The sequence below is a fragment of the Ictidomys tridecemlineatus genome, chromosome 7 (assembly GCF_052094955.1).
Source record: "Ictidomys tridecemlineatus isolate mIctTri1 chromosome 7, mIctTri1.hap1, whole genome shotgun sequence".
NCBI lineage: Eukaryota > Metazoa > Chordata > Mammalia > Rodentia > Sciuridae > Ictidomys > Ictidomys tridecemlineatus.
In genome coordinates, this window is record NC_135483.1 from 171934913 (window position 1) to 171949993 (window position 15081).

The following is a 15081-nucleotide window of genomic DNA, read 5'->3' on the forward strand; positions in this document are numbered from 1 at the left end:
CAAGTTATTGAACTTCAAATTCTTAGAAACTCCTTTTTATATGCAAAAAGAAAGAGTATCATCTTCCTTCTTTGAGCTTTCAATTTAAAATGTACATTCTAAAATAAAACATGAACTTATATATTTTTTTGAGTTTATAGTGTTAGTTGGCACTATGAAAATTTTACATTGTTTCTTTTAATCTCCACAATAAGCCCATAAGGATTATTTGACTTCCCTATTTTCAGAAAGGAAGTTAAGGTTTAGATTAAGTAGCTTGCTTGAGTTTTAGACAGTGGTGGAGATGGGATTTGGTCTTGGGTTTTATTGACTTTATCAGTTAGGAATGCATTTAGCTACAGTGAACAAAAAATTCACTTGTCTATAAGGGCTTAAACATATACGACAGTCTACTTTTCTAAAATAGGTCAGCCTGGAGGTGGGCAGTTGCTGGCATTGGTCAAGCTGCTCAGCATTGTTATGACAACTGAGGGATAGTTTCTCTTGAATACTCTTAAATTTTTCTCATATTAAATAATATTCCATTTTGTTTGCTTTTGAGGCAGAAGAAGGGCAGTAGAACCTGCAGCTATTCTCTTACTGAGGAAGCAGAGATACCCACTTTTGTCCCATTGGTCAGAACTGAGTCTTAGGGCCCCCTCTAACTGGTGAAAAAATAGGGGGAGCATTGTCCTGAGACTGCATAAATAGCTGTCCCCCTAAATTTAAGTTCTCTTAGCAAGGAACTGGGTAGTAGTGGATATTAAGGAAGAAATAATAGTGTCTACCACTTTAAGTAAGTATTTTCATGACTGATATTTTCTGTTGATTATGTAAATGGTCATTTATTTTGGTAAATGATAAATTTATAGTATTAGAATCACAATATGTATGATTTAATGAAGGAAGCTCAAAACTAGGAATAAAAGAACAAGATAGTAAATTCTTGGCTATCCTATAGTATTTATTTTTTTCAAGATGCTGAAAAAGAACTCATTTTCCCATTTTAACATTTCGAAACACAAAAGATGAAAAGACTAAACTTTAACTCTGAATTCTTTTAGCTTGTGGAATTATTGTTTTAGTTGAATTGACTGTATTGTAATAAGAACTTAGCTATAATTTAATCTTTTGGCTGAAGATGTGACTGTTTTTGGAAGACAGTTTTGAAAGACCTTCTAGAGAACTTCTCACATTTTGACAGGTCAACTAGCTGAGCATTCTTTCCTTCTGTGTTTCTGATAGCATAAGTGTTTACTACTCAAAAAACAACAACAATAACATGTGGAATAATAATCTTTGCTAACACAGGAATAAGTTGAAAATTTTTATTTTCCACTTGCAGTGACCTGTAATTGAAATTGCTGTGTTACCTTTTATTTTTAGCCAAAAAGGCTTCTGGAATGTTGTCCTTCTTCAGAGGGACAGCAGGCAAAAGCCCTGATCTCTCTTCCCAGAAGAGAGAGACCTTACGTGGAGCAGATAGTGCTTACTACCAGGTTGGGCAGACGGGAAAGGAGGGGACGGACAATCAAGGCATTGAGTCTCAAGGTGTGTAGACCATAAGTGCTGGTTTCCAGGCTCTAGTTTATTTATTTTGGTTTTTAAAGTTTTCTTATAGTGCTACATAGGTAATTCTTAACTACTGAAACCAGGGCATGTCCACTGTTCTCACTCCTCAACATGAGAGTAGAAAAAGCATGGCATTTGAGGGTCCAGCTGGTTTCAGATTTTGTTGCTATCATTTACTGTGTGATACAATCAGAAATCCTTAGTTGCCATACCTGTAAAGTGGCTAAAACAGTGTATTCCAAGGTTTGCTGATGACTTAGTGACATTATACACTAAAGCATGGGACAGAGGTCCCACTATGTAACTCAAATCCTCACGTTTTCATTCCTCTTCCCCATCCCCAAGATGTTCTCTTCCTTTCTTAATTCCTGTAAAATTGTGGCTATTTATGCCCATCTATATTTTGATATTTTAAAACCATGTGTATCTGATTGTGTTTGTATATGGGTTTAGAACAGTATTTGGCAGATCCATTCATTTATTTTTGTCTGCTTGATTTTACATTGAGTAGTTGCAACTGAGTAAATTATTTATTATTTGTCCCTTTAGAGAAATTGTTGAGTGACTCCTAGGTTATATCATGAATTAGTAGTTAAAATATAATAATTACCATAACAAATTTTGATTAGCAATTGAGAGATCTGTTTAGTGTTCTGGAGGCTGCAGTTGGCCCTCAGGTGTTTATAATGTGATCCTTGGAGAGTCTTGATTCTTTGGAAAATGATTTTGAAATGTGAAAACTTAGGGGAAAATTTGTTCTTTTTGATACTGATATGTATTTCAAGTATACAGTAAACAGTGAATCTTGTAGGTTTGTCAGAAACATCATTCAAATTTTTTAAAAAAACAACCTCTCAATTAGATTTTAATATTTGGGCAAGTGTTATTCTATACATATCTGGAAAACTAGTCACTAATTGATAAAGAAGCCATGGAAGTTCTTGGTGTCAGAGTTGAGTTTGCTATAATAGGAATTAAGTAAAATATTTAATAAATATTGAAACTTTTAAAATAACACATTTTATTGTAATTGTTTACAGAGTTTAATAGTGATTTTACTGAGTTATTTTTATTGTTGATTTACTAATTTTTGTTGTTATATCAGGGACAAAAGATAAAATGAACTGATAACTATTTAAATTTGCCTTTACTAATGATATTAAACCTTTTAGATGAGGTAGATGGAGGAGATCCACAAAAGAAACAATTCACAAATCCTCACGTTGAACTTCGTAAGTATATAATAATGTGTTGTCTGCCTAGGGACAGGGACCATAATTAAGCAAACTGTTACTTGGGAATTCTAGCTTTATACTAGTTAAATATCCTGTTTCTTGAGATGAATATTAAAATCTGCCAACATGAGGTTTATTTATGCATAATTTAGTTTCTAAAAATGTATTGTTGAATTTATAAAGAAATTTAATTAAAGTTACAATTCATAAATTTATAAATTATACGTTATAAATTTAATTTCTAATATTTAAATCTTTTCCTGTTGTACAATGGATATACACAGATCTCGACAAGCATTTGGAATTGTATATGGGTACTAGAAACTTATTGTTCAGAATAGTATCATATACTATAAATTTTGTGATATTTATAAAGAAGTTGTATAATAGTACAATGATTAAAGGACAATAACCAATGTAAAGGTGGAACTGGGTTCTATTTAAAAAAATTTTTTTAATGTGTGTAATAGTGATCATATGATTATTTTCTAATCTCCCCTGTGGATCATGTTGACAGCATGGTAATAAACAGGCATTTCAACTTAACATGAAAGATGCTTTCCTGGAGGAACCTACATGGTTGCATTTAGTGGTGGGAAAGGGAAGGAAAAGGTATTTTTTTGATTCATAAGAGATGTTTTAAAAAACTCTTTTGTAGAATTTTCTGATGCTAATGCCAAATTTTATTGTCGACTGTACTACGCTGGAGAGTTTCATAAGATGCGTGAAGTGATTCTGGGCAGCAGTGAGGAAGATTTCATTCGTTCCCTTTCCCACTCATCGCCCTGGCAGGCCCGAGGAGGCAAATCAGGAGCTGCTTTCTATGCAACTGAAGGCAAGACTTTTTAATCATTTTTCTGGTTGAGTGGTCTTCATCTTTTCCCCTGAAATGATTTATGATACTTGAACTGAGGTAGTAGGGTATTGGCTAATGGCAAATGATGTTTTCTGACTTCCGTTTTTTAAGAGGATTTAATAAAATATTTAAAATAATATACCTCTGTGTTTGTAATGAGATTCAGGCATTGATCATGTCCTTATCTTAGTAAACTCTAGTTCTGAGCTCTCCAAAGGTAAAGAGAAAGAGTACTTCTAGAAAGCTCAAAAGGGTATATCAGAACTGATGTAAAATGAAAATAGAAATATTTTTAGCCTGAAAGTAGAAAGACCAAGTTCTTAACCTAAAAAGTTTGCAGAATATGTGACCATTGTGTTTCAGATTCAATTTGCTCTAACTACTGAAAGCAAAATTATTTAAGAGAATACAGCTGGAAATTTGTTGTTTGATAAATATTTTCATAACAGCGACTTAGTGGATTATTAACAATGAAGTTTATATAACTTTATTTGATAGTTCTAAAAATTAGGTCACCTAGCAATGAATTTTGTGGTACAGAAATTTTGTGATACAGAGTAGAAGACTAGTGACTACATAAATCCTCAGGATCTCTTCTAGCCCTTCCATTACTTGAGAATTATGTTCTGATCAAAATTTTCATGGTAACATCAGAAAATATCCATTAAAAACATAAAATAAGGATGATTTGGGATCTCTGAAATGATTTATTATAGAAGATAGTAGATATTATGATTGAATAAATACTTGAAATTTCTGCTTTTTAGATGATAGATTCATTTTGAAGCAGATGCCTCGTCTGGAAGTCCAGTCTTTCCTTGACTTTGCGCCACACTACTTCAATTATATTACAAATGCCGTTCAACAAAAGGTAGAAATCCAAATCTTGAATCTTGGTCAACAATCTGAGTTTTACTGGGCTTTCTTTCATCCTGAGGGTTAGTACTAATGATAGTTCTCCCTGAATGGGACATGACTGGATCTCAGGATGCAATTGAGGTCTGGTGGAATGCAGATTTTGCACTGTAGTTTTCTTATCTTTGCCAGTAAGGAGTCAAGTGATCTTGAGCAAAGTGTTTTTAATTAGTATGTATATGAAAGTTAATTTAAATTTAAGACTAACAATGTTAACTGCAAATATTGTAATTTGTAATTTTGTTGAGACAGAAATTTGGAACATGTTGAGAAATTAGGATATGCCTCCGTTAGCTAGAAAAGCAGGAAGTCATTGGCCTAGGTTTGCCTACTTTTCATCGAGCAATGACCATCCTCCTTCCCCCACCTCCATAAAATTATGAATAGAATTTTGGGTGCTTTTTATTGTGAGTTATTAGAGGAAACTAGATATCATAATAAAATGCTTGAATTTGAACAACTGTGAAGGATTGACCCTTTGGAAAATGGTAAGGGTCTAATATTTTCATTGGCTTCATTACTGCATGCACTTCTGAGATTCAAGGGTTTGAGTTACTTTTCCAGGACCTTTGGCTGGTTATATCAGCAGTAAATCATGAAATCATTTTTACAACATGTGAATAACCCACATAATATAAAAAATAGTATTGGATCACAAATAATCCCTTTAATAATAGTTTTCTTTCATCTTTTCTTGATTAGAGGCCCACTGCCTTAGCCAAAATTCTTGGAGTTTATAGAATTGGTTATAAGAACTCTCAGAACAACACAGAAAAGAAGTTAGATCTTCTTGTCATGGAAAATCTTTTCTATGGGAGAAAGATGGCACAGGTAAGGGCACTGGACTTTGTGAAGCATTTAGCTATTGGAACTCTTTGTACTTTTGGTACTTGAATATAATGAATTCAAATAACTTCTTATTTTATAGTAAAGATTTAACTTTGGTTACTAGATGAAATTGGACTTTTGACTTGGAAAAAAGAATAAAGAAAAATTATTGTTATGGACTGGTCCTAAAATGTAACATATCAATATTCTAGAATCATAGAATTGGTAGAATAAGAAAGCAGACTTCCACCACCTGAATTTTAAAAATAAATTTATTGAAGCCCATAGAAATTGAGTAACTTAGTTATTTTTAGATCTCAAGTTGGTCTAGATTCTAGAAAAGTGCTCTTCAAAGTTCTGGTTCTTAAATTATTTCCAGTCTTCAATGAATTAAGGAGCTTATGCCAAACTGTGTTCCAGTGCACTGCTTCTTCATGGAGAAAATCTTCAAACTGTGTGCTTAATAGTCTAATGATTTATTTATATTCTGTCACTGGCTCCTCAACATCATCAAAAGCTAGGAGCACCTGACCAGCAATGGTCTATAAACTACACTCAAATCATACTGGTTCTTGCATTCAGGTTCTCTGACCTTTGAGTGTACCGCTTTTCCTGCTACCCAATTATTCCTAAAATTATACAGTTTTTTCTCCATTGCCATAGTAATTGTACAATTTTGATATCAAGACTAAGTTTCTTAAGAAAGTTAATTTGAATCTTTTTTTTTATACTGCTTTATAATCCAATCATATATTTTTGGAGTTACTCTTTAATGTACCATAAATTTATTAAATTAATCAGTGAATTTCTGAAATGTTTTAGTAATTGAGTACCTAGGTATTAGTTTCATATGATATACTTATATCACCATGTATTTTATGCATTGTACAGTTATTTCACTATAAATTTAATGACTATTTTAAAAGTCATGATTGAGTTTTTAAACTAAATTTAAAAGTATATAATTGTGACTACTACAAAAAGTCTGTCTGCCTTTTTAATTTAATTTCATTAATTAATCATTGTGGCAACTCATACATAAATAACAAAGAATTTTTTTTCTGCTAGGTGTTTGATTTGAAGGGTTCACTTAGGAATCGAAATGTAAAAACTGACACTGGAAAAGAGAGTTGTGACGTGGTCCTGCTGGATGAAAACCTCTTGAAGATGGTTCGAGACAACCCTTTGTATATTCGTTCTCATTCCAAAGCTGTTCTGAGAACTTCCATCCATAGTGACTCCCACTTCCTTTCTAGCCACCTCATTATAGATTATTCTTTGCTGGTTGGGCGAGATGATACTAGCAATGAGCTGGTAGTTGGAATTATAGGTAAGTTAATAGATATATACTACTTATAGCTCATGATTGAAAGAGAAAAAATTGTAAAATTCTTTTGAGTCTTGTTAGGTTTATTGAGTACTTTAACAAACTTTCATTTGAAATTTTAAAAATAATAGTTTTTCATCCTAGATCCTTCTATTCAATTCTTTCATCTCCATTTTCATTATTTTTGTCAAAAATACATAATTTCAGGCTGAGTTTGGTGGTACCTGCTTGTAATCACAGTGATTTTAGTGGTTGAGGCAGGAAGATTGCAATTTTGAGGCTAGCCCCAGCAACTTAGCAAGATCTTGTCTGAAGATAAAAAATATAAAAAGGGCTGGGGATGTAGCTCAATGGTAGAGTGCTCTGGAGACAGAGGTGTATCTACACATATATACACACACGTACACACACACACACACACACACACACACACACACACACACACACACACAAACTATGTATTCAAAAATGATTTGCAGATTAGGCCTTGTGCCATTGTTTTAAGGATTAAGCAAATTGATTTGGAGAAAACCTTTAGAGTGATTTGCAGATTAGGCCTGTGTCATTATTTTAAGGATTAAGAAAATTAATATGGGGAAAACTTTTAGAAAAGCCCTAGCATATTGAAGCACTCAATAAATGCTCAGTATTATAGAAATAGTAGTAATAGTTATTGTCATTTGCTTATATTTATTAACATAACTTGATTGCTAATTGCACCTGCCTTTTTCCACCCTCAGATTATATTCGAACATTTACATGGGACAAAAAGCTTGAGATGGTGGTGAAATCAACGGGAATTTTAGGAGGACAAGGTGAGTAAAATTTTTGTTCTATTTGTTCTTTAAATTCTCATATATTTCTTATTATTTAAAATTTAAGAGCTATTAAAAGTGTAAAAAAATGTAGAGTTATCTCTGATTTCATTTCCAGAATGGCCAGATATTAAGGGGAATTGTGTAGGTAGGAAATGTTGGGTTTAAATTTGTGTTAAAATGCCAAAAGTTCTTAAAATAAGAGTTAAAAAGGAAGAAAAAGCTAGAGTTCTGAATAAGAGATTGTCTCTACTAAACATTTGATATTTTCTAAGTTCTTTGAGCACTGCTAGCCTCATTTGTGCCTCTAGCCATCTCTCATCTCTAAGAAAGAATTTATCTTTTAGAATGAAAGTTTCCACCAGGAAGAACCCTGTCACATGGCAGGTGGCACAGTGGCTAACCCTACCTCCTCACTTAGACTGCTCTGCTTTATGTGTCTTTATGGAAGTTTATACGAAACAACATAATTGGTTGAAATCTGATACCCAATGAAATATATAAAGCATATATATATATATATATATATATGTATGTATATAAAGCAGCTTCTCCCCCCCTTTTCTCTTTCATAATTTTAGGTAAAATGCCAACTGTGGTCTCTCCAGAGTTGTATAGGACTAGATTTTGTGAAGCAATGGACAAATATTTCCTGATGGTGCCAGACCACTGGACAGGATTGGACCTGAACTGTTGAAATCAAGCACATTTCTTGAAGTAGACTGTGAAAGAAAACAGTCAGGAACAAGAGACCAAAAATAAGTGACATGTTTTATTTCTTCATCCCATTCACCTGTGTCCAGAAGTCCTTTTAGTTCTTTGGCTCTTTAGATCGTCCATGTCTGAAGGGTAAAAATTTCTTTGGATTTGCACTTTGGATTTTGATACCTGTGAATTAGTAGTCTGGAAGTTGCATGAACATTTCCTCGCTTAAGCTGAAATACAGATCATTTCAAAGAGCTAAGATTAGAGATGAGTCAGTGGTGTGAGAAACTGAGTTGTATTTGTTAACTTAATTGGAGAAGAAAAACTATATCTTATAGATTGTGACTATCTTGGCCTCACAGTTGACACATTCTTTCCTTAAAAGGCATTTGTAGTACTGCTGAATTTAATGTTACCTCTTGTCAGGATTTCTGAAAAATTTTTATTTATTCCTCTAGTGGCCAGGTAAGCAGGTTTACATTTATTGAAGAATTTAACTTAAATCACGAATCCTGTCTGAATTTTCTGTGTCTTCTCAATTTACCTTGTTTTCAAGTGTCCAATTTTATAATTCTGCCTTCTCTACTGGTGACAAGAGGATTCAGCCATTAACTTAAAGTCCTTTTTAGAGTACTTCTTAAGCTTGTTTAAAACTTTTGACTAATCATTATGTTAAACTCCACTCATCTTTGTATGTTCATATTTTAGGTCTTGCCACCCCCCCTTATTTTAGGGAAATAATCAGCATTAGTAAATTGGTCTGGAATAATTGAATTTCTAAAGGAAGAATTATTAACACAGGAATTTTATGAGTATAAAAAATAAATTAGATCCAATCCAAGAAATTGGGTGAGAAGGAAACACTTGGTTTCTTTATATAGGGGTGAAGTATCTTTCAGTATAACCAGCAAGTTCAATGGCATTTATTTCCAGGACATTCCCATTTTCCAGTTTTCTACACACTGACTAGTTCTGCTCCTGAGACATACTAAGAGATAAAGTCATCTTACTAAGGAGCTTCTTTTTTAATGGCCAGTAATTTTGTTTGTTTTAAAAAGTGATTCGGAGTATTCAACTTTGAGGAAATTCTGATCCCAGAATGTTTCTTATTTTGGCTTCTTTCTGTCATGAGAACAATATAAGGATTTGTAAAATTTTTAGAATTTCATTCTTTTTCAGACTTCCTATAATAATAGTTCATTAATTTTCACATAAAAAAAAGAGAGCAAGATGCATTCAGTTATAGTGTGGTAAGTACATGAATGGGAACATTTTGGAAAGCTTGCTTTAAAGAATGAAAGCATTGGTTTGTATTTGGTGCTTATTAAAAATATAGTTAATTTTGAACTAGAAGCAAGTTGGCCAAGGACTTGAGACTTATCTGATGCTAAGCTTCCTCTCCCACTTAAATATGTGTATGTGCCTTTTGAAGTTACACGAAACATTGATGATTTTAGTTTTGATACAGAAGACTAGTAAAGGAGTTGTGTAGACATGGAAGATGTGTGGAAGATGATTAAATTTTTATGTGTCTAGGTAAAAGAGATTTTGTGTCTGATTTCAAATACCAGTACGGTTTTGTCTCTGTTTATTTTTCCTATCAGGACACATAGGGTTATTTATCCTGTCAATTTCCTGTAGAAGTGAAAGATGTCCCCCACTAACCATTCTTTTAGTTTCAATACTATGTATACAACTGGAACGCTCCATGAGAATAGCTCCTGACAATAATGTGGCATACTGATTTTTCTTTACCTTGCCCATGACTTTAAAAATCATTTTTTAAAGTACTCTTGCCTAATGGGTAATTCGGTGGTTAAACATTCTGAAGCAAGAGTTGCTGCTTTGTAAGGACACTTTGTCCTTATAAAATTAATGTCTGAGCTGTATTCATGAAGGGAAAATGCACAATTTAACTGTTTGGTTTGAGTGGTACAACTATATGCCCGGTTCCTTCCTGTTCCTCTTTATGCCACTATTAGATATATAAGGTGTTTCAAATTACTATGCCAGTCAATTTCAGCATTGAGTGACTATTTTCCTTTCTTGAATTCCCTTTCTATATTAATGCTGAAAAGTTAGAAATTAGGAAGAAATCTTAGTATTTCTTTCCTGAGAATACAGTATGAATCGTAAAAATAATTGATAGTAGCATGAGAGAACTATGTCAACATGTTGCTTTGTATAAAAATCTCATTTATAAATGTGAAGCTTTTTGATTCCATCAAAATATATTTGAAAAATAGAAAGGATTTACTTTTTTTCTTATCTCAGCCTAAGAAAAATAAGGGGAATAAGCTAAGTCCTTTTGTAGTCTGTTGAATACCTTAAATTTATAGATAATCAAAATTTCCTACAGAATGTCTTATAATTTTTTTCTTGATTTAGTAGTGAGTGGTTTTCTAGCTTTGGCTTTTATTTAAGAGTATTGTAAATAGTAGGGTCATATTGGCATCTTTTGTGATGGCTTTGTGGTCATCAGATCTTGACATTTTGCCTATTACCAGTGGACTTGAATAAAACTTCCAAGGAGAATATATCTTCCTAAAGAAAGTTGGCTCAGTTTAAAGAGTAAAAGTCAGTGTGATCAATGAGCCTGGTGGAAAATCAGATCAGGCCATTCATTATCCTGCAAGTGTTAACACTGACTTATGCAGTATTCATACCATCTAGTGCAATGCCTTTCTTTTCTTTTCTTTGGTAACACAGGTGCAATGTATTATAGAAAAAATAGAAATTACAAATCATGAACAGTTTTATTAATACTACTGTGTCCGTTTTGTAAAATACAAGTGTATATTATGTCTTTTGACAGGTTGAATTTTAAACTAGAGAAATAATGTTGTAAATCATAATAGCTACTTTTAATTTAATATGAAAAACTCATTTAACAATATTGAAAGTACTTAATGTATTATAATGTATATATTTCTCTACTTTGGTTCCAGCTGTTTTATATGATTGACATGTTATTTAAAAGATAACTGCCTTTACCTTTTAGACACTTGTACTGTAAATAAAGAAGACTTATAATAAACTGCAATCTGCCTACTCAGTTTTGAATCTGCATACTTAGTCTTGAATTCACTTGAGGAAATTACAAAAGTAAAGGGTGTTGGATGTGCAAGCCTTGTTCCCGGCCTGTTGGTGTTGCCTTCAGTTCACTCCTTTCCTCTTACTTTTCCAATGGAAGAATTTAATTCTTTTGTTGAAACCTGTGGTTCATTCTGGCCAGTAAGGGACAGGGCTGTATTGGCTTTCACATTCTTCTTGAGTTTTAGTTTTCCTGACAGGGCACTCAAGGAAGTCAAGCTCTTTACTATGTGGGATTGGCCTAATTTGCAGGTGGGCGGGGCTTTCTCAACCACAATTTCTTCCATGGCTTGGAGGCAAATCCCATGCTACCTGAACTGCATCAGTCTTTTGAGCCTAAAGCTACAAGGCCCACCTCTTACCTGGATTCATTGGGGCAATGGTGCGAGTGGTTGCTTCTGAGTATGCCCAGAAGTTGCTGGGCTGTGCAGGAAAATAAGTGCCTGGCACAGAGTGGCAAGGGTGGTATCTCTGGCTCATTTACCTCTTTGCTTTTCTCTTGTAGGGTGGAAGAAGTGGATGGTAGGGAAGAGGCAGAGTGAATTCTCTAGTCCCTATTAGCCTATAAATATCTTGTGTTGGAAATTAATTATTTTATAAAATTCCTGAATTAATAAAAGTAAGGTTTTTTAATGAGATTTTATTGTGATTTTAAAAATGTATAACAAGTTTTATTACCTTAACAATTTTTAAGTGTATAATTCAGTTGTATTAATTATATTCACATTGTCTTATATAAGATATTCAGAATATTTTTATCTCACAGAACACCTGCTATTCCTTCAAGTCCTAGGTAACTGCCATTCTGTTTGTCTTTATTAATTTCACTATTTAAGATAGTTCATCATATCCTAGGGTGTTGTAATTTTGTGACTGTCTTTTTCACTTAGCATAATTCTTTGAAGTTCACCTTTGTTGTGGCATGTGACAGAATTTCTTTTTAAAGATTGAATGATATTCCACTGTATTTATAAACCATATTTTGTATATTTATGAATCCTTCCACAAATGCTTAATTTTATGTGTCAACTTGACTGAACTAAGGGATGGCCAGATACCTGGTCAGAAATTATTTCTTGGTGTATTAGGAAGGGTTTTTCTGGAAGAGGTTAGCATCTATTTTTCAATTTTAAATTTTCTTTTTAAAATCTTTTATTTGTTCTTTTTAGGTATACAGGACAGTAGAGCATATTTTGATATATTATTCATATATGGAATATAACTTATTCTAATTAAGATCCCATTCTTGTGGTCGTACGTGATGTGGAGTTATACTGGTCATGTATTCATATATGAACATAGGAAAGTTATGTCCAATTCATTCTACTGTCTTTCCTGTTTCTATCCCCCTTTCCTTCTCTTCATCCCCCTTTGTCTAATCCATTGAACTTCTGTTCTTCTCCTCCCCAACTTTATTGTGTGTTAACATCCACATATCAGAACATTTGGCCTTTAGTTTTTTGGGATTGACTTATTTCATAATACTTAGTATAATAAGTCTCCAGATCCATTCATTTGCTGGCAAATGTCATAAAGTAATTCTTGTTTATGGCTGAGTAATACTCCATTGTACATATATACCACATTTTAAAAAATATTTTTTAATTATTGACAGTCTTTTTTATTTTATTCATTTATTTGTATGTGGTGCTGATAATCGAACCCAGTTCCTCACACATGGGAGGCAACCGCTCTAAAACTGAGCCCCAGTCCCAGCCCCCACATTTTCTTTATCTATTCATCTTTTGAAGAGCACCTAGATTGGTTTCATAGCTTGGCTATTGAGAATTGAGCTGCTATAAATATTGATGTGGTTGTGTCACTACAGTATGCTGATTTTAAGTCCTTTGTGTATAAACTGAGGAGTAGGACAACTGGATCAAATGGTGGTTCCATTCCAAGTTTTCTGAGGAGTCTCCAGACTGCTTTCCAGAGTGGGTGCATAAATTTGCAATCCCACCAGCAATGTATAAGTGTACCTTTTCCCCCACATCCTTGCCAGCATTTATTGTTGTTTGTATTCTTGATAATTGCCATTCTGACTGGAGTGCAATGGAATCTCGGTGTAGTTTTAATTTGCATTTTTCTAATTGCTAGAGATGTTGAACATTTTTTTTTATAAATTTGTTGCCCAGTCATATTTCCTCTTCTGTGAAGTACCTGTTCAGTTCCTTTGTCCATTTACTGACTGGGTTATTTGTGGGGTTTTTTTGTTTGTTTGTTTTAGAGTTAAGTTTTTTGAGTTGTTTATATATCCTGGAGATTAATCCTGTGTGATACAGGCGGCAAAGATTTTCTCCCATTCTGTAGGCTCACTCTTCATGTTTTTTTTTTTTTGGGAGGGGGCAGGTACAAGATTGAACTCAGAGACACTCAACTGCTGAGCCATATCCCAAGTTCTATTATGTATTTTATTTAGAGACAAGCTCTCACTGAGTTGCTTAGTGCCTCGTTTTTGCTGAGGCTTGCTTTGAACTCATGATCCTCCTGCCTCAGCCTCTGAAGCCACTGAGATTATAGGCATGTGCCACTGTGCCCTCCTGTCTTCATGTTCTTGATTGCATATTAGCCTTTGAATTGGTAGACTGAGTAGGAAGACCTGCCTTTACCAGTGTGGATGGACTAGAGTAGAATAAAAAGGTAGTCAAAGGGCAAATATTCTCTCTCCTTGAGCTGGAACATGTATCTTCTGCCCTTGAACATCACAGCTCTAAGATCGTGGGCCTTTGGATTCTAGGAGTGGTACCAGTGGCCTCCATGGTTCTCAGGCCTTCAGATCCAAACTGGAAGTTACACCATAGGGCCCTCTAGTTCTCAGACCTTCAGAGTTGGAGTGAATTACATAACCAGCTTTCCTGGTTCTCCACTTGCAGACAGCATATGATGGGACTTCTTATGTAAGCATGTGAGTCAGTTCCCATAATACATCTTTTCTTCCCTTTCTTTGGAGAACCCTGACTGATTGGGACTGTTTCCATTACTTGGTTATTGTGAATAATACAGCTGTAAATATGGATATGCAATACCTATTCAACACCTCACTTTCAGTTCTTTTAGGTAAATATCCATAATTTGGATTGCTGGGTCATATAGTAGAACTAGTTTTAGTTTTTTTTAAAAAACTTTTTTTTTCACAATATCTATGTTTTATATTTATGTGGTGCTGAGGATTGAACCCAGTGCCTCACGCATGCGAGGCAAGCTTGCTACTACATGAGCCATATCCCCAGCCCCTAGTTTTAATTTTTTTAAGGAGCCTCCATATTGTTTTCCATAGTGGTTGTACCATTTTATAATCCCACACACAACAGTGCCCAAGAATTAGAATTTTTCTACATGCTCATTAACACTTGTTATTTTATTTAGTTTTGTTGTTTTTTTCCCCTTGATACTGGGGATTGAACTCGGGTACTCAAACACTGAGCCACATCCCCAGCCCTATTTTGTATTTTATTTAGTGACAGGATCTCACTGAATTGCTTAGCGCCTCGCTCTTGGTGAGACTGGCTTTGAACTTGTGATCCTCCTATCTCAGCCTCCTGAGGGATTACAGGTGTGTGTAACTGTGCCTGGCTTTAGTTTGTTTTTGATAATAGCTTTTCTAATGGATGTGAGGTAATACCTCACTGTGGTTTTCATTTGTGTGTCTTTAATTATTGGTGATGTTGATCATCTCATGTGCTTGATAGTCATTTGAGTAAATGTCAGTTCAAGTCCTTTGCCCATTTTTAAATCAGGTTATTGATTTGAAAATAT

The 15081-nt window shown here is 33.9% G+C and overlaps 1 protein-coding gene across 14 annotated transcripts in view; it reads left to right on the top strand.

Annotated features, from left to right (window-relative positions):
• The window catches only part of Pikfyve (phosphoinositide kinase, FYVE-type zinc finger containing), an 84168-nt gene extending 72881 nt beyond the window's left edge, over positions 1-11287 (top strand). For 13 of the 14 annotated variants that reach the window (XM_078017918.1, XM_078017917.1, XM_078017928.1 and 10 more), the window contains 8 exons: positions 1366-1530; positions 2724-2783; positions 3445-3621; positions 4410-4513; positions 5260-5388; positions 6454-6715; positions 7453-7527; positions 8109-11287. In XM_078017918.1, coding sequence (XP_077874044.1) covers positions 1366-1530; positions 2724-2783; positions 3445-3621; positions 4410-4513; positions 5260-5388; positions 6454-6715; positions 7453-7527; positions 8109-8224 — 1088 coding nt within the window. In that variant the 3' untranslated portion in view covers positions 8225-11287. The remainder of the gene's footprint in view (positions 1-1365; positions 1531-2723; positions 2784-3444; positions 3622-4409; positions 4514-5259; positions 5389-6453; positions 6716-7452; positions 7528-8108) is intronic. The other variant, XM_078017927.1, reaches the window with a different exon arrangement.
• The last annotated feature ends 3794 nt before the right edge of the window (positions 11288-15081 follow it).